This window comes from Poecilia mexicana, unplaced genomic scaffold (assembly GCF_051168715.1).
Source record: "Poecilia mexicana isolate PSO_F unplaced genomic scaffold, ASM5116871v1 scaffold_22, whole genome shotgun sequence".
Taxonomy (NCBI): Eukaryota; Metazoa; Chordata; class Actinopteri; order Cyprinodontiformes; family Poeciliidae; genus Poecilia; species Poecilia mexicana.
The window spans coordinates 2,285,109-2,303,109 of NW_028263391.1; the positions used below are offsets into that span (position 1 = coordinate 2,285,109).

Genomic DNA, 18,001 nt, shown 5'->3' on the forward strand with positions numbered 1-18,001 from the left:
AGAGGAGTAACCAGAAAACTAGTGGAGGGGACAAAAAAATAGGACAACCTGCATTTCTGCCATATACTTTGACAGGCGAGTATTTAAAAATGACTACACTGAAAAATGTTAGTAATTCATGGAAACACTGATGATACTAAACATATTTAAAAATATTTCAGGAGAGGAACAATTCAAATGGCCACCACACCGCAGCAGTGAATTGATTTTCAATGAGTTTTTAAAACTGAGGATTTTGTGTCTGAGGCATCAGAAAGATGAACTGAAGTGTTTATTTTGTCAGGACCAAAATAACAAGGAGAGGCTGCAGTAGTTAAAAGGTCCACATTTATTGAGTATTCCTTCATTAGGAAGATTTAAATAGTGTGAGGTACGTATCACAACAGTAGTCAAAATGTGAGTCATACTTAGAAATAATAACCAGAACCACAGGAGAAATATTTACAAAATATAGTGTTTCTTTTTACAAGATTTAGACAACAGACAAAAATAAAGTATTTTACTGATGACAAAAACATTTTCCAGAAAGATCTCGTTATTGTCTAGAAAAAATAATTTGAGTCTTCCCAGTGATTATTTGTTTCCCAAATAAAAAGAAATCAAAGAAGAACAGACCAGTCACTTTAAAGGCTGTGATACTGAAACACATCTACCAGCTCTGGCTCCTCCAGCAGAACCTTAGATCCCAGCCACCCACCTGTGGCAGGTCAAAGTAAATGAAAAACCACTGTTCCATTCTAAATGGGGTTACTTAACAGTAACCAGTTACACTTTCAAAATAAAATACCCAACAATGGCGGTTATTCCTGGAAAGGGTTTCAGCAGGAGACAAAAAAAAGAAAACAAACAAATAAACCAAGAAGGTGAGACCAGGCAGATTTTGAAAACCAGCCTGTCTCCTGTTGATCTGCTGTGACAGACGGCCGGCAGTCAGATAGTTAACAGTCACTGCGGATCACTAAGCCACTTCTCAGACAAAACAATCAGTGTCGGCCAAATCGGCAGGCCAGACCCTTTAAATATTGGTGAACAGCCAAAAACTGCAACCAGTGCAATCAAACTTCAATAAAAACAATCACTCAGCACATAAAGGTTCTTCATTAAAAACATAAAGAAGTGTAACATAAAACTTCAGGCACTAGCAGGTTTCTTTAGCACATTGTATAAAACAGACATCTTCTAGAGAGCTGTTTGTTTTTAGTGTTTGATGTATTAAGAGGCAAACAGAAAAAATGAGCTAGATGAACTCTGCCAGGTATCTTCCTCTGAATGTGGTCCATGTTTTCTGGCTACATGCAGAAGATGAGCGATCTGGAACCAACCAACCTCAGCACCGCTCAGCTGCCTCACTCAGCCTCTGCCACCTTTCAGATTTCTTCTGATTTTGCATTTTCATCACATTTTAATATCAAAGAGAAGTGACTGAATACAGGAAGCAGCTTCCATGTGATGATTACATTTATCAAGGGAACCAAAACCATCCATACCCAGCAGGCCCTGTTAGCTCCACCAAGCCTGATAACTAGTTGTCCTTCACTTACTACTAACAGCTGCCATCATGTGTTTGTGATAACTGGAAATCACATCCAGTTATGGCTGTGGATGAATTTAGATCCACTCTGCTTTGCAGGAATTGCTTTAATTCAGCCACTTTAGAGGATTTTCAACAACAAGGGAAAGACTGGAGAGGAATGACATCCTGGAGAATTTCAAGGCCAAAGCTGCCACTGCAGAGCAACATCTTCTTTTAGGGTTCTTAAAGGGGCAGTGTTATGTACAATCAACTTTTTTGAGCTTTACATCATAATATAATGTTATTCCCTCATCATACCTGGAGTGTTGACTTGATGCTTTCATGTATTTTTGAGGAATCCTTGAATCTCCCATGGCAACCATTGGGAGGGTAGGGTTAGCGGGAGGTTTAAATGCTTAAACAAGCATCCCCCATTTCCACTCAGCTCCTCCAGACTAGCAGCAGCAGCAGCAATTAGCAAACACCTGGCTGAGCTCATCTTAGTTACTGCTACTCAGCACATTGATGTTAAAATGGCTGTAAACAGCTTAACAGAAATGATGTGCTGAAGGTCAAGAGTCGGATTGGAAGAGCAGGCGCTTCTTAAAGAGACAGAGGCCCAATTTCAAAGGGTTAAACTGGGAAGTCAGATTTCTTTCAAGACATATTTGATAAATGCAGTATTTTTACAACAACTGAAGGCAACACAGTTACTACACAATGGCAGCATGTGGCAGAAAAATGCCTAATTCTGCCCCTTTAAGTTTAAACAGATTGAGCGTAAACAGCAGGGCAGTGATCTGAGTCGTGCCAGCAAGTCCATCTCTGAATGAATAAAAAAAATGAAGGTTTAGGAGTGGCCTACTCAAAGTCTGGACTTGGATCCAATTGAAATTCAGTGGCATGACCTTAAACAAGCTGTTCATGATCTCAAATGCCTAGTACTAGCTTCAGTTACTTTTTCACATAAGATCAGGTTTTTTATCTTAATAAATGAAACCATGATTTGAAAACAGCTCCATCTCTAACGGTCACCGGGAGAGGGAGGCTACACCCTGGACAGGTCACCAGAGGTCATCTTTGTTTTATGATGAAATTCATTTGATGATGTGAATATTTAAAATGTGACAAAAAAGCAAGAACCGAAGGAAATCCTTTTTCATTGCACACTAAAGAATAAACTGCATGTCCTTCACAAAGTAAAGAATAATCTCAGTGGTTGGGCAACAACTTCAAACCCACTCAGAGCTGGGAGTGGACAGTACCGGAGAAGACCACAGGGGGCAGAGCCACAATATCAGCACCTTGAGAACCCGCCCACCTCACAGCCAATCAGAATCCCAAGAATGAGAAGTAGGACTGCACCTGGCCCTGATTGATTCCACTGGTCAGTCAGAGGGTTTTGGTGCAGCTGTCGGCCCTGGTCTCTAGTCAGACGCAGCCACAGGGGAGCAGGTCTATGTGTGAACTGGTGAGGACTCTGACTTTGTGATTGGTGAGTTTCTGCAGGTCAGAGATCAGCTGCAGCAGACGAGGACTTGGCTTGTTGACAACCAAGCTCGGATCTTTAGGATCTGGCCTGTAAAATGAATCCAGAACTTCCAGAGTGTTGAGATGCTGGAGCCGATGGAGACCCAGGAAGTCTTCATCGGACGCGTGATGATGTCTGAGGACAAGAATAGAGAGACCGCAGGTTACTATGGGAACCAAAGAGCTCTGTAGCTGCATTTCCATTAACCCTAAAATTACACAAATTAAAATTACGAGAATAAATTTGCTTAATGGAAACATTAAGCAAATGCCTAATTCTGCCCCTTTAAGTTTAAACAGATTGAGCGTAAACAGCAGGGCAGTGATCTGAGTCGTGCCAGCAAGTCCATCTCTGAATGAATAAATTAAAAAAAACTCAATAAAAAGTTGTTTCTTTTAGGATGAGGTGGTTTTCTGGCCGTATTGAAACAGATGTATTTTGTAAAACTGCAGTGGAAATATTATTTTGCATCACAAGAGTCACGTGATCAACAGTTGGATGTTACTACTGGCGAAAACGACAAAGAAGACGACAGGAAGTGGTAGAAAGACGATGGAGTGGCTTATTGTGTGAACAAACTTATTCACTTTTTTAATGGAAACATCTCAGTTGGATGTTGGTTTATTTCTGTTTTTATTTTGGACAATGTGCAGCTGCTTCCACCAGAGCTCTAGCATCACACAGTTGATAAACATTAGTGCATCGTTCTGTTGAATCCATAACTCTTCTGTAAAATTGGCGATTCCAATTTCCCCAAAACGCTGCATACGTAGCCGCTCCCAAGTAGGCGGGGCTTGTTCCTCCAATGCTGACGCCTCCCCTTATTGGCTGATAAATGATGGCCATTGAATTATGAATATCTCATGTAACAGTTTACATCTGTCGCTGCCATGATTTATAATTAGTTATAGCGAGATCAAGCTTATTTGTATGTGATTTTAATTTTATATATTATTTGACAGAAACAGTAATTGCAAAACTGTCTTTTTTCCAAGTTGGCAGACTATCGACAAAGATTTGCACACATTCGATATGGACACGCAGCTGGTGAGACTGGTGTTTGAGCGTCCCACCTGATGGCCAGCGTCCTCAGGCCAGGGAACAGCTGTGGGAGGAGCCTGACTAGTTTGGAGGAGGAGCTCCATGGCTCCAGGTGCAGGTGCCTCAGGTTGGGAGCTCTGAAGGAGACAATCTGCAGGTCCTCAGGCTGAAGGTCCACACACAGAGTCAGGCTGCGGAGGGAGGATGGGAGGAAGTCAGCATACACCACCAGGGGGTGCCCTCCTGTTTACAGACAACCAGAGGAGTTACATTCAGTATGAAGGCGCTGATTAGGACTGCAGCTGCTGGGTTTGTTGTATAAAGTGAAGCTTGTTGAGCTTGTTGGAGTTTAACTCATTTGTGCTGCATGACATCTAGAAACTGATTTTAAACTAATCTCAAACCTGAAAATCCAAAATGGCTGCTCAAAACATTATCACATATTACTGTACATTCCAATTAATGATGTTTACAAAAAGAAAAGTTTTGTTGGAATTGTTTTTTTTTGTTGTTTTTTTTACCATTTTCTCTACTCCTTGTTCAACGAGAATCTAAAAATACCAATAAATTTGAAAATATTGAATGAAATGACTGAGCAGTTTCATGAAACAAATCTCACTTCTTTAAGTGGACGTGTCCTAAGGAGCTCATTACAAATGGGAATGTTTTTCAAGAGCAGCATTTGTATTTACTGGCTGTGATTGCTGTGTTATGCAGTCACAGTTATCTAAAAGAGAAGTAATACATAGTTCTTATCGTCACTGTTATTGTCATCACAGTAGTACCATAAAATATAGTAATAAACCTTTGTCCATGTTGCCCACCTGTAGTTGGGCGTAATGTTATTTTCTGTTCCAAACTGTCTCATTTCCACAGCAAAGTTTGATATATTTTAATCTTTTATGTGAGAGACTAACACAAAGTAGAGCACAACTGTAAAGAGGAAATATATATATATATATATTTTAATTCTTTGCAAAAGAAAACTGGTGTTTGCATGCTGCCCTCCTGTGTTGGACTTTGTAGAAGAACCTTTCATTGCCACCATCACTCATGTCTCTACCAGCTGTGTGCAGTGAAAGGCAAACATTTATAGGACATTTTATTATAAATCAGAATCTGAATCCTTTATTGTCATTGTGCAAGAAAGCGCAGCTAAACAAAAAATAGTTCAAGCTCAATCAGATTAGATGGAAGCAATCTGAAAACTTCAATTCTAGTCACAGATTCTCAATTGGATTCAGGTCTGTACTTTGACTGAACCATTTTTTTCACATGGATCTGCTTTGATCTAAAGTCGTGGAGAGCTACCCTGCTGTAGCTTTAAGATGCATCCCTTCTCCAACACACCCAGGGCGGAGCCAGGGGGCGGCCACCACCCTGCCAAGTGATTGGTTGCTCCAACTCAAAAGCAGAGCATGCCTCCACAACAAGCAGTACCCCTCCAAAACAGTTGGTGGCAGCAGTGATAAATGATTAGACAACATTTATTTTGAAATATAGACATATATTTATTTGCAGTAGTTCAAAAACGACTTTTTATTTTTTCCCCATACCTCTTTACTACTTACTTAATATGTGACCAAAGTCTCCAGTGATAATAACTTGCAGGCCTGATACTGGTCATTTTTAACAGGTTCAGTAACACTGCACCCGTTTGTCAGGTGATAGTTACCGTGCACACTCAGGCTGCAGAGCTGTTGCAGTGATGACAGCCATGTCTGCAGGTGACAGGTGGGTCCAGGTACAGAGTAAAGGTGGAAGACCGACAGGCTGCGGAGATTGGCCAAAGGTTGCAGAACTTCCGGCGTGACTGCAGCATCGTAATTCAGCAGCTGCAGCTCAGACAGCTGCAGGGAGGCACCAGCAGCTGCAGGGGGAACACCAGTCAGTTAGGAGGCTGACATCTTATTCAGAATGCTTATACTGTTTCTTATGTAATTAAAACTGGAGCATGTAGTGCTAATATTGCCGTCTGAAGAAATGCACCGCTAATGTTCAAAAATAACCAATCAGAGCCAGGAGGAGGGGCTTAGCGGTGTCTGTCAACATCGTGTACTCGCTGCTCAATATGCTAATGCCAGACAAACAACTTACCGTTTATCTGCTATCACAGGTGGTTATGCTAACTAGCCTAAGCATTAGTGATTGGCAATGTTATTTTAAACTAAATGTAATGTAGCAGAGAGCAAAGGGAGAAGGTAAGCATGAGAGTGATTGACAGCTCTAAGACCCTCCTCCTGTCTCTGATTGGTTGTTTCTGACTGAGTGGTTAATTTCTGCAGTTGGTACTGGGAGCACTGGGAAAAGGCAGAGGAGCTTGATTTTTTCCCCACAGATAATCTGTCTTATTCTAACCTGTCACAACATTCTAACAAATATGTAAAAAACATATTTCATGTAAAATACTGCATCTTTAAGTGAAGACACAGTAAAAGGAAGAATCCAGAAATAGAAAAGCTGCACACAGGAAGGCAACCGGATCAAGTGTTGGGATCCAGAAAAACAGGCTTAGGGTGGGTATTATTCTTCATTACAACAGAAGTTTGAACTCCTGCCATGTTTCACAGGCACAAAAACAGTCAGACAAGTTAGCTTTGAAAGACTCACAGTTTTCTTCAGCTAAAAAGTGTCTCCAAACAAGGCTGATTCTTTCAGACGCATGGAAAACTGTCTTTGTGACGTTCCCAGTTCAGGACTTCCAGGAATGCTAGCTAGGACCGAGCTGCTGAGTTTGCCAAAAAAGGAGTTCAGAGCAGACAGAGGGATCTGTTAGATAATGGTAGCTCTGAATACACTATTACACTAGACTATTAAAGCAGGACAACTATAATGAACCGCGTCTGAAAACAGCAGTAAAACCATGGTGACGTGGATTTACACAGTGGTGGAGAAAGTACTCAAAAAATGTACTTACAATCCGCAGAGGTCTCCTGCCATCCCTAAAAAAAATAACGCCCTGGGCGGTTGGCCATATTGCCCATGTCAGAAATAACAACTCTACACCATTAAACATAGTAATTAACAACGCTCAACTATGAACACTGTCCAAGGCCCAAAAAGCAAGAAATAACCAAGCAGAAGGAGCACCGTGACTGTTTTATAATCCCTCCATGTCTCCCACCATGACACGTGACGAAAACAAAGAGCAATGAGCATGCTCTGTATTCTTACGTTCTTGTTTTATTTGTTCGCTAATTAAATAAATTTTAATGAAATAAAATAGCTACTGCAGTGTACGCAGAGCATTACAAGAACAAAGAACGGCTATCAGTGAGGCTTCAGTCCTATAGGACTTAGTCAAGATCCGTCCAGAAGAATCGTATCGTTCCTGAATGTCATATCACTTTGGTCACAGCGTTGTCCCATATTTGCGACACCTCAGTCAACACCTCCACACAATAATTCAGCGCATGAGTGACACTTTTTTTCATCGTAGATGCAACATGTGTGTCTAAATCAGTACAGCTAGCTTTGCTAGCATCACGTCCACAGATCTTACCTTTCTTTAATCTTTCCTTCCAAGTGACGCTAAAAGTTGGATGAAGTCCCCACCGTCTGTGAAAGCGAAGCGCTGCTGATTTTACATGTCGCCATATCTATGATTTATGCAACGCTATTATATTACTGACGCTCTGAGCGTGCGCTCAGAGGAAACTGACGTGCGCATGTCTTGGACCTGAGTAAAGGTGGAGGCGATGGGTGACACAGACACTAAGTCATGTTATTGCTTGGATTTTACGGCGCCACCTTAAGACCCTGAACTTCACATTTTAACGGAAAAAAAAACACAACGCGACTTGGATGTAACGAGTAACGCGACAGTTTTGTAGAAATGTAGTGAAGTAGAAAGTACAGATACTTACTGCAAAATGTAGTGGAGTAAAAGTAGAAAGTATCCATTATTAAAAATACTTAAGTAAAGTACAGATACACGAAAATTGTACTTAAGTACAGTAACGAAGTACTTGTACTTCGTTACTTTCCACCACTGGATTTACAGTATGAAAAATAGTCACCTCTCTTACAGATTTCTTCGCTTTTGGCTTTTTGTCTCTTAAAACATTCAAACCATTCCAATATCGGAAATGCTAATCTGAGTAAAACCCCATTTATTAAAAAGATAATATCATTTATGACAGGAACCTGCAAAAACAATTTATCCTATTAGTATAGAACTACATTTTCTTTTATAAAATGGAGTAACAACACTCAGGGCTAATTACTGTAAAGCATGGAACAGTCAGATACGTACATAACTCATGTCTGGAAATAATGCAAGAACACATTCTCAAAGTTCAATAAACTTTCAATTATAATGAACATTCAAAACAGGAAATGAAAGACTTGAAATATTCAAAATAAATAAACAAAACAACAGAAAGAATAAATAAAATAAAATTTCTAAATAAAACTATCCTTCAATACAAAGGCTAGCTGAGACCAAAGCACCAGACTGAAGACTTTTATCATCCTTAGAGAGAAAAAGAGAAAGAAAATAATCATGCAAATGGAAATTATCGAACTCGTTTTAATTTATCATGCAATTAATTGATTTATTGCTGATTGCAATGGGCCTATGCCCATATTTAAAGAGCATCTAGAAATAAATTCATTTACACCTTTCTGTTGGTTACAAAGTTAATCCTGAGATTTTGGGATTCAGGAGGACAACACAGAGAACAACAAACCGGAGAAAACATGGAGACGGTTTTCTGATCTACACTTCTGCTTTCTGAATGTTTGTCAAAGTTTCTCACTAAATTTTGACTGCAGTTTTTTCTCCGAGTGTACAACAGACCATTTCCAGAGGGGTGAGTCCTTTCTTAATCTTAACTTGGCTTACTTCCGACCAGAGTTCCCACAGCACCAAAGCTGATTTTAAAAAATGTTCACCTATATGGGACCAGGATCACATCCTCTGCCATCCTCTGCCCAGCTTTCTAACCACACAGCCAGTCAGATTTAACGAGGAGCGGCAAAAGCAAATGAAGTGGATTAGCAGAGCTAGCAACAACTGACGGTTTCATCCATTTGTTGAAACAACAAATAAAATGTTTCAACATGTTTGAGCCATTGGCATGTCAAGACAGTCATGAGATTGCCATGTAGTGACAGTCTTCAGTCAGAGGACTCTTTAGATTCATTTCAAAACTGACTGCTACTGGAGACCCTTCCTGGCCCCAGCATCAACATTCATAACAACTATCTGAAGATACTTGGTGATATAAGTAACAGCATTTAAGTTTCCTTTGGAATAAATGTTTTGAATTGAAAATCACTGATGATTAAACCTGCTTTAAAAATACCAAAGATGACAATTTGGCAAACAGAACCTGGTATTTGAGCTCCAGAAAGCTGCTGCCTGTAAACATGATAACATGATCGTGTGTCGGCTCCTTGCTGGATTTGTCTGACTTTTCATCTTCTGGAGATGCTAAATAAAAACAGTCTAAACTTTGACAAACCATGAGATAAAATCTGAAAAGGTATTGATCCAAACTGTTTTAGTCTTGCCGTTTAGAAGGGGGCATGTCAGGAAATTAGTTTTGGAAAAATCTTTCCACATTATTGTAAATGTTTGGCATTTTATTTTTGCTTATTTCATGTCTCTTAAAATCACGAATCATCCCTCTGCCATTCGCTCTGGATGCCAAAGTTTGCACAATGTAACACAGACAAGGAAAAAGTCATCAAAGGAAAACTTAAATGTCCTTCGAGAATGTGATGAATTTCCCAGAATGCATTGCTCTGAAAGCCGGTCTGGTCTCCTCTTTGTACAGTTTAAATAAAGGAGTGGCTGTGGCATGCTCAGGGCTGTGTGTTGACTGAGTCTCTGTTCTGTTGGACTGTATGGATTTTATGTCATGGTTGTGTGATTTCTCTAACTGAATGCAGGTACCACTCTGGAATATTTTCCATTTCTGGACATTCCGCTGTGGTCACAGATTTCATGAAGGTTATTGGATTTCATTTAGCTGCAGGTGGGTGTGTCATGTCAGTTATACAGTTAATGTTTTTTTATCAGTTCTATTTTAAATAAATTAATTGTATCTTGAAGTGTTTACTTATTAATTTGGCTCATGTTTTATAGTTTCAGATGAACTGAGTGCTGTTCCCTTACTTTGAGTTGAGATGAGTTTATGTTAGTCAGCTCAGACCAGAGGGCCTGCAGAGGGTCTTGTAAGGGCAGACCAATTTTTATTTATTTATTTTTTTTGTTGTGTCTTTCGCAGCCCTCTCTGTGAAGCATGGGGGTGGAAGCATTCTGCAAATGGGGACGGGAGGACTGCATCACATTGAGAAGAGGATGGATGGGGAAAACGTATCACGAGGTTCTGGGCAACAACCTCCTTCCCTAAGAGAGAGCATTGAAGACGAGTCATGACTGGGTCTGACCCCAAACAGGCAGCCCAGCTCTGTAGGGAGCATTTAGTGGTCCTGGAGTGGGCCAGCCAGTCTCCAGACCTGAACCCAATAGAAAATCTTTGGAGGGAGCTGAAAGTCTGTTGCCCAGCAACAGATCTGTGTGGAGAAGTGGACCAGAGCCATGCTGCAACACCAACCTGATCAAGAACTACAGGAAACATCTGATCTCTGGATCTGTAAACACAAGATTCTGGACTAAATACTAAGTTCTGTTTTTCTCTTGGATCAAACACTTTTTTACACCAATAAATATTTTTATATTAACTTGATTGACAGACTAGGTCTTTTTTTATCTTTGTTTACATTATCACTGTGTGATGTTATGACTGTTCTTATCATTAGGTCTTCTTCCCCACAGATGCAGAAAATGCAGGTTGACATTTTGACAGCAGTTGATCAGGTTCTCATTAACATTCTCGTTTCTTATGTCCTTGTGGGAAGATATACATTTCAGTCTTAGAGGTGAATCTGAACTAAAGAATGGAGCTTATCGATCTGATACCGATACCGACTTAGCAGCGATATTACCGATATTTTGGATTGACCCACCCACCTCCAGTCTGAAGGTATAGGTTTCCCCTTTTGTTTACCTGGGCCAGTGGCCGGGCAGAAGAAGTCCTGAGACAGTCTTTTGTAGTTTATCATGGTCCAGGACAGGGAGTTGAGGTTAACCAGCTGAGAGAGAACACCTCTGAGCGTTGGGATCTTCAGACAGCCATCATGGTGCAGGACCAGAGACCTGAGACGAGTCAGCCGGGAGAGGCTGGCCAGCAGCTGGGAGGGAGGACAGGCCAGCTGCACATTACACAGACTGAGCTGGGTCAGCTGCTGACCCAGAGGAAGGAGGAACTCCAGGTTCACCAGCGGCTCTGAACAGGCTGTGAGAGTCAGGCTGTGTACGTGGCGGAACCGCTTCAGCTCCTGGACGTCGTTTCCCCTCCAGGTGTCCAGCCGCAGGGCCTGGAGCAGAGGCAGCCAGACAGAGAGCAGCTTCAGGTCCCTCTTCCTCCCTCCCCGCAGGGCGACGCTGTCCAGCTGCCTCCGAGCGAGGCTCCGCCAGAAGGCGCGGTTGTACCGGGACAGGTCCTTCAGCACCACGCTGAAGCCCCGCCACAGAGGCCGACATTCATCCAGCAGCTGCTTAAAGTGAGAACATGTGCAGCGCATACTCAGCTTGTCCTTCCAGGACAGAAAGCTGAACACCTGCAGCCATAGTTCGTTGGGAAGCTGGAGAGCCGACGTCATTGTCAGAACCAACGGAGAAAGCAGGCGGTACAGACGGCCCTGTGGCAAACGGACACGAGTCTGGTCGACTACTCACTTGTACTCTGGATTCTTGTTTCACTTCACCTACGAGCTGAAGTTCGCTTCTCCGAGGATGCTCGGACTTTCTCCCAACTTCCTGCTTGCGTCATTGGGTTGCGAATCTGCGTAAACCAGAAGACGTCACTCCGCCGTGGTTTGCCGAAGGTTTATAATGTCTGAACTGGGACAGAAGTAGGGACATTTCAAAAGACACGACATATAGTAGCATACATTATGGATTTGTTGTTTTTTTTATTTTATTTTGAACCTTTGAAACAATGGTTAACTCCGGTTTATCCGTTCTGCTGGAACAACAATTCGGTGAATATTAATAGAAAATTTGTCTGCACTTATATGGGGTTCCATTTGTGCCAAAGTTGATGAGGTTATCTTAACAATATTACGTCGAATTTCTCCACTAGATTTTGTGAAATACAAATAAAATGAAGCAGATGAATCAGATGTCTACTGACTACTAAAAAGGGTCAATGGAAAAAAATTACAAAATGGGATTATTTTTTTTGTTAATTTGTTGATATTTCTGCTGTTTACCTGGTAAAGACTGAAGTTTAAGTTCAAAGTGCAGAAATATCATAAATAAAGTTGCTATACTGAGATCAGAGTGTTCAAAGTACACAGTCATAGACCTGTTACGTGACAGCCATGGTTTTGTGTAACATTATAAAGTAAATAGGATTTATTATCCAAGGAATTCTTTCAGCCCAGGCCGGCAGGCAGCACTGATCCTGTCCAGACACATACTAACCCTGCTGGAGAAGAACACACCAGCTTCAGCAGTCCACCCTTCCTTCCCTTAAAGATGCCATTACACTTTTATTCTCAATATTTCACTTTTAACCACAAAACAGAGTTTTGATTTATTCTTGAAAATGTTTTACTTTATTCTAGTTATTTCAATGTTATTTGGTAATGAGGGGGAAAAAGAAAGAACTGAACATGTTTGTTATGTTTTGCGGTATACACATTATTTTGCAGAGAAAAGACAGGCTGTTTTTTCAGTTAAGGACAACGACCCAAAGCACATGGCCAAGATCTCAAAGGCCTCAGAACTATGACTATGACACCAGACTTGAACCTGACTGAATGTATCAGGAGAGCTCAGAAAATGACTGACAAATGTCTTCCATCCAGCCTGATGGAGCAGGAGAAAAACTTCAGGGAAGAACGGGCCAAACTGCCTAAAGACAGGTGAGTTGGGCTGGTATCAATTCAGAAAGATTTGAGGCTGCCTTGATTCCAAATGTGGATTAACAAAAATGTTAAGCAAGGCTGTAGATACTCACATAAATGTAGCTTCTTGGTTTTCGGTTTTAATACATTTTCAAAATGAACAAAATTTCACGTCGTCATGATGGGATGTTTGTGTGTAGGAGGACAGACATTAATTTAATACAGTTTGGAATAAGGTTAATAACATAAAAATGTGTAAAAGGTACAGTGCTGTGAACACTTTCTGAATGCACTGTATGTATAGTACATGTATGCAGTGGAAATCTATCTATCTATCTATCTATCTATCTATCTATCTATCTATCTATCTATCTATCTATCTATCTACCTACCTACCTACCTACCTACCTACCTACCTACCTACCTGCCTGCCTGCCTGCCTGCCTGTCTGTCTGTCTGTCTGTCTGTCTGTCTGTCTGTCTGTCTGTCTGTCTGACTGTCTGTCTGTCTGACTGTCTGACTTTCTGGTTATAGCGGTCGTTGATCGCTAGAGGCGCTCACGGCCCATCTGAGACAAAACAAAACGAAGAAGCAGTAGAAGAAGAACAAACTATGGCAAGTAGGTGACTAACGGACTAACGTGTTAATGTAAGTAACATATTTTTCCTTCAAATAGAAAGTGGTGGGTTATCTGCAGACAGGTACAGACAGAGGGTGGTCGTCTGGGCAGCAGTTTATGGATTTTTGTGTTAGAAAACTGGATTAGAATACAGGGTAACATCCGATTTTTTTTTTTTTTTTTACATTTATACTTAAATAAATGTTTCCTGATCCGATTCTTAACTAAAATAGAATGACAGTAACTAACTGTCAACAAATATAACACAAATTTCAGACCATAGTCAAAAATTAGCTACATACTGAGCCCTAGTTGCAGCTTCACGTCAATGCGCCCGCCATATTGGGAAGGGAAGCATCGGTTAGTGAAACCAAGGAGTTGCATTTTAACGGGATTAAAGAGATTTATAGCTCACAATTACCCATCAAACAGTTTATAATGATGAAGAAAAGTAATTTTTCATCGTCAGTAATGTAAAAGATTGTTAATAGTCCGCTTGTCCATGTTTGGTTCTGTTTCTGAGGATGCAGAGCAGACCAGAACCAGAAGACCTGAGAGGTTTGGAGCAGGTCTTCTGTTTAATGTATTTTGCTACTAGGCCATTCAGTGATTTATAAACTAACAACAGTATTTTAAAGTCTATCCTCTGAGCTCCAGTGACTAAAGATAGACACATTAATTAGTTTCTCTAGATCTTGCTGGGACATCAGTCCTTTAAATGTTCTTTGGGTGATAAAAGGCCGAGTTTGTAATTGTTTTCATGTGGCTCTGAAGGTTCAGGTCTGAGTCTATCACTACACCCAGATTTCAGGCCTGATCATTACTGTGCAGTTGTAACAACTGAAGCTGCTTGCTGACTCTAGATTGTTCCTTTTTTGGTCCAAAAATGTAATAACTTCAGTTGTGTTTATGTTCAGTTAGAGAAAATTATGGCACCTTCACACACTGATTTGCTCAATTCACATCTAAATGACATTCTCCTTCTGCTGGGAATCCTCAATAGACTTCATCAAGATTTCCTGACAGTGGATAGAACTCTAACCTGCCATGCTGAAAGACTTCTACAATTCTATCATTCTAATATGATCTAATATACAGTGCGGTGTTCATCTTGGTTTGTTTTTATGCATAGGAATAAGTAAGTATGGACTGTTTCTTTCCACGGAGACAATTTGTGTTAATGTGTGTGTGAATGTGTTTCCAGGTGTCCCAGCTGATGTTCCAATGTCCTCGCCCAACACAAAGTTCTCTGCAGTCACAGGAAGTGCTCGGAAGATCAAAGACAATGCGGCCGACTGGCACAACCTGATGCTGAAGTGGGAAAAACTGAACAACGACGGATTCCAGTTTGCAACAAACATCGTCAACATGAGGAAGTGAGTGTGCTCAGTTCTTTACATTCCTGTAGTTTGATGTTTTCTTAATAAATGTACTGTAATTAGATTTTTAATAATATATTAAATACTAATCACAGCACATTTGATGGCTGTAAGATGTGGTGATTTAGCCCCATGAATCTAATTAATTTACATCTCACCTATACCACCGTAGTAAAAACAAAATGAGATATTTTTTTTGCTCCAATCTACTCAGAACAATCTCAGCTGCTCACAGTGAGATCGTCCTCCAGCCAATAGTTGACCCAGAAACTATTCAATGTAAAATGTAATCACCATTTGACTGTTATTTTTCTGTTTTATTTTCTTCCTCAGTTCTCAGAGAGACCAGCAGCCTCCGGATGACTTCCCTCCAGCTTCAGCATGTCAGACGTTTCCTTCAGCTGTGCAGCAGCAGGCAGCTGGAGCAGCAGAGCTGCAGGATGAATGCTCCAGGCTGCAGGCTGTCGTTGACCGAATGGTGATGCTTCATTTAGCTTCAGCTGAGCATACGAATCAACTGAATGAAGACTCGGGTTGTTAAGACTTCCTGTCATTATCAGGAGCAGCAAATTAATATTGAGGCCGACATTAACATGGCCTTATCATCGACATCAGATGCTAGATCCAACACAGGTTTGTTTTTAAAGGGATTTTCATTTGTTCAGGTTGTCATAGTGGCAAAGATGGAGCATCTGATGAGTGTACAGCAAGGAATCCAGGATCTGGAGGAGTTTCAGTTTGGACCTGAAGGAAGAACATTACCTCTCTGCCACAGCTGGAAGACCAAAGAGTTTGGTTAGTCCACCTTTGGTTAGATCCCTGGTGTTTCACTCTGAACTCTGACTAAACTCTGATGTGGTTTGTTTGTGTGCTTCAGTGATAAGTCAGGAAGGAAGGAAGCATGGAAGGAAGGAAGAATAGGGATGGAGGGAAGCAAGCAAGGAAGGAAGAATTGGATGGATAGACGATAGAAAGGGCACATGGAAGGAGGCTCGCAGCATTTTGACAACAGAATATGAATATTTTTCTATTCTATCCAGATCTAGAAAACGCTGAAATCAAATTCCATAGTTTCTCAGGCTGTTTTAAGAACCACAGTTTGTGTTTCTATTTTTTTTTTTTTTGCTTTGAAAAAACAGTGGAAGGAATTATTGTGGTTTATTTATGTTTCATTCTTTATACACTCTTAGGCTTTTGGACTCTAGAGTTGATTAGGTCTTTAAGGTGCTGTTCTGTGCAGTTCCAGCAGTCGCACAAACTTTGTAAAGGTTGCTGAGAATAGGTACCATGTTGAAATGTCAACAAATAAAAACCCCTCCATGGTCCTCTCCTTCAAGCCTCCGTGGTTTTATGAACTCATGTGTCTACCTGTGTGTTTCAGAGGAGTCCTCTCGGGTTCTGTTGGCTGCCTTCAGTCAGGAGCTGAAGCTGAAGCAGGTGATTCTGCAGGAACTGGCCCACACCACCGATGCTGACCTGCACATGGTCTACCTGTCCTGCTGGCTCCACCAGCCGTTCATCCCTGCCCAGACCCGGTTAGCCCTGGAGGCGCTGCTGCTGGAGACTGGCCATCGATCGCTGTGATCATCGCTGCACTCAGTGTATTGAGCTGGTTCACTTGAACACCTGAAACTTGCTTGTTTTTGTTAATATGTAAATAAAACGGTTAAATTGGTGCGATGAAATAAAGGTTTAGCTTTGTATTTTAGACTTTGTTTCATTTTTCTTGTCGTTTCTTCCTGATCCAGTTAACTAATTAGAACATTGTACGGTAGGATTTTGGCTAAATCTATCAAAGATAGTCTTTAGGCTGATCCATTCATTATTTTTATGATTAGTTGGGTTTATTATGTTTTTTTTCCACATCATTAAGAAAATCCAAACAATAGCATCAAGTCATTGACTTTGCTGTAGTTCCTCATACTGATCACGCCTGAGGCGACAGGGATATGAAATGGACTCTTGCTTTGGGAGAAGGAAAGAAGCAAGCCAGCCTCGTTCAGTAGAGCTCTGGTTACAGATAGTTGCTGATCCATTCATTATTTTTATGATTAGTTAAGATTAGTTGAAATGATCTGACAGGCTGCAACCATCTTCATCTCCTTTTCTTTTTTTCCTCTGTCCTCCGTCGTGTAAACCTTCTTTCACTCTTGAAGCTATCCTCCTCTTCCAGAATATCCTTGTCTCCATCTTCTCTTCCCATGGCAACGCTCTTTTCTTGAACATGCTTGAACTCTGCCTGTTGCTGTGGAGGATTAAATCTAAATTTATATTGTTCAGCATATATAACTCAACCACATGCATCCCGGCGCCACTCTCAAATACTTGTTGGCTACGCCTATCATCTTCATACAGTAGCTCATTTCTTGAAAGCATCTCCTGACCTTTTCTATCAACACATATAAAGCGAATCTCGTCTGTAGAGCTCTTTTCTCAGAATTAAACCAAACTGCTGCTTTCCCATTTGCTCATGGCCTGGATCACAAACTTTACCCCTTTTTAGTAAATGCTTCCCTGCATGTCATGCCTGCACTTCCAAATCCTCTTTGGAAGAGTCAAGAGTCGTTTGTTTGAATCAATTGGATTATTTGTGCAATTTTCTTACCACTAAATATTCCACAGTCTATTATTAGTGGTATTCTGATGAAGTGGAAGTAACTGGGAAAGACAGAAATTCAGCTGTGAAGTGGTAAGCCAAGTAAAACCACAGGGTGGGGTCAGCAGTTGACCTCTCTGTGGGGGGCATCTACCACCAAACCACTAAATACATAAAAACTTAGTGGAAGTTTATGCTAAAACCCCAAACACAAAAAGTATAGTAAGCTAACATTAAGCATAAAAAAGCAGAAGCTAACACTAGACCTCTAAGCTCATTAAAAGTATCAGAAACTAACACTAAACACAAAAAGCTAATGTTAATCACTAAAGACAACCGTCTCTCCAGTCTGCGTCTCGCAGACTGCAAAGTCCTCAAGTTCAGTTTTGGCATCTTA

At 40.9% G+C, this 18,001-nt stretch overlaps 2 protein-coding genes and 1 long non-coding RNA gene across 3 annotated transcripts; 2 read left to right on the plus strand and 1 right to left on the minus strand.

Moving 5' to 3' along the window:
* Positions 1–309: 309 nt before the first annotated feature.
* On the minus strand, positions 310–12,514 carry LOC106927417 (uncharacterized). Its single transcript, XM_015002964.2, has 4 exons — positions 11,105–12,514; positions 5,761–5,955; positions 4,118–4,328; positions 310–3,179 (listed from the first exon to the last, which is right to left on the minus strand). Exons 1-4 carry the CDS (start codon positions 11,757–11,759, stop codon positions 2,945–2,947), a joined length of 1,296 nt encoding a protein of 431 aa, XP_014858450.2. The 5' UTR covers positions 11,760–12,514; the 3' UTR covers positions 310–2,944.
* Positions 9,935–10,783, plus strand: LOC148152745 (uncharacterized). Its single transcript, XR_015761909.1, has 2 exons — positions 9,935–10,069; positions 10,322–10,783. It is a non-coding gene; the product is annotated as an uncharacterized LOC148152745 (long non-coding RNA).
* Positions 12,515–13,524: 1,010 nt separating the features above from the next.
* Positions 13,525–16,716, plus strand: cinp (cyclin dependent kinase 2 interacting protein). The gene is made up of 5 exons (XM_015002971.2): positions 13,525–13,658; positions 14,834–15,005; positions 15,342–15,486; positions 15,674–15,803; positions 16,390–16,716. Exons 2-5 carry the CDS (start codon positions 14,854–14,856, stop codon positions 16,590–16,592), a joined length of 630 nt encoding a protein of 209 aa, XP_014858457.2. The 5' UTR covers positions 13,525–13,658; positions 14,834–14,853; the 3' UTR covers positions 16,593–16,716.
* Positions 16,717–18,001: the final 1,285 nt, after the last annotated feature.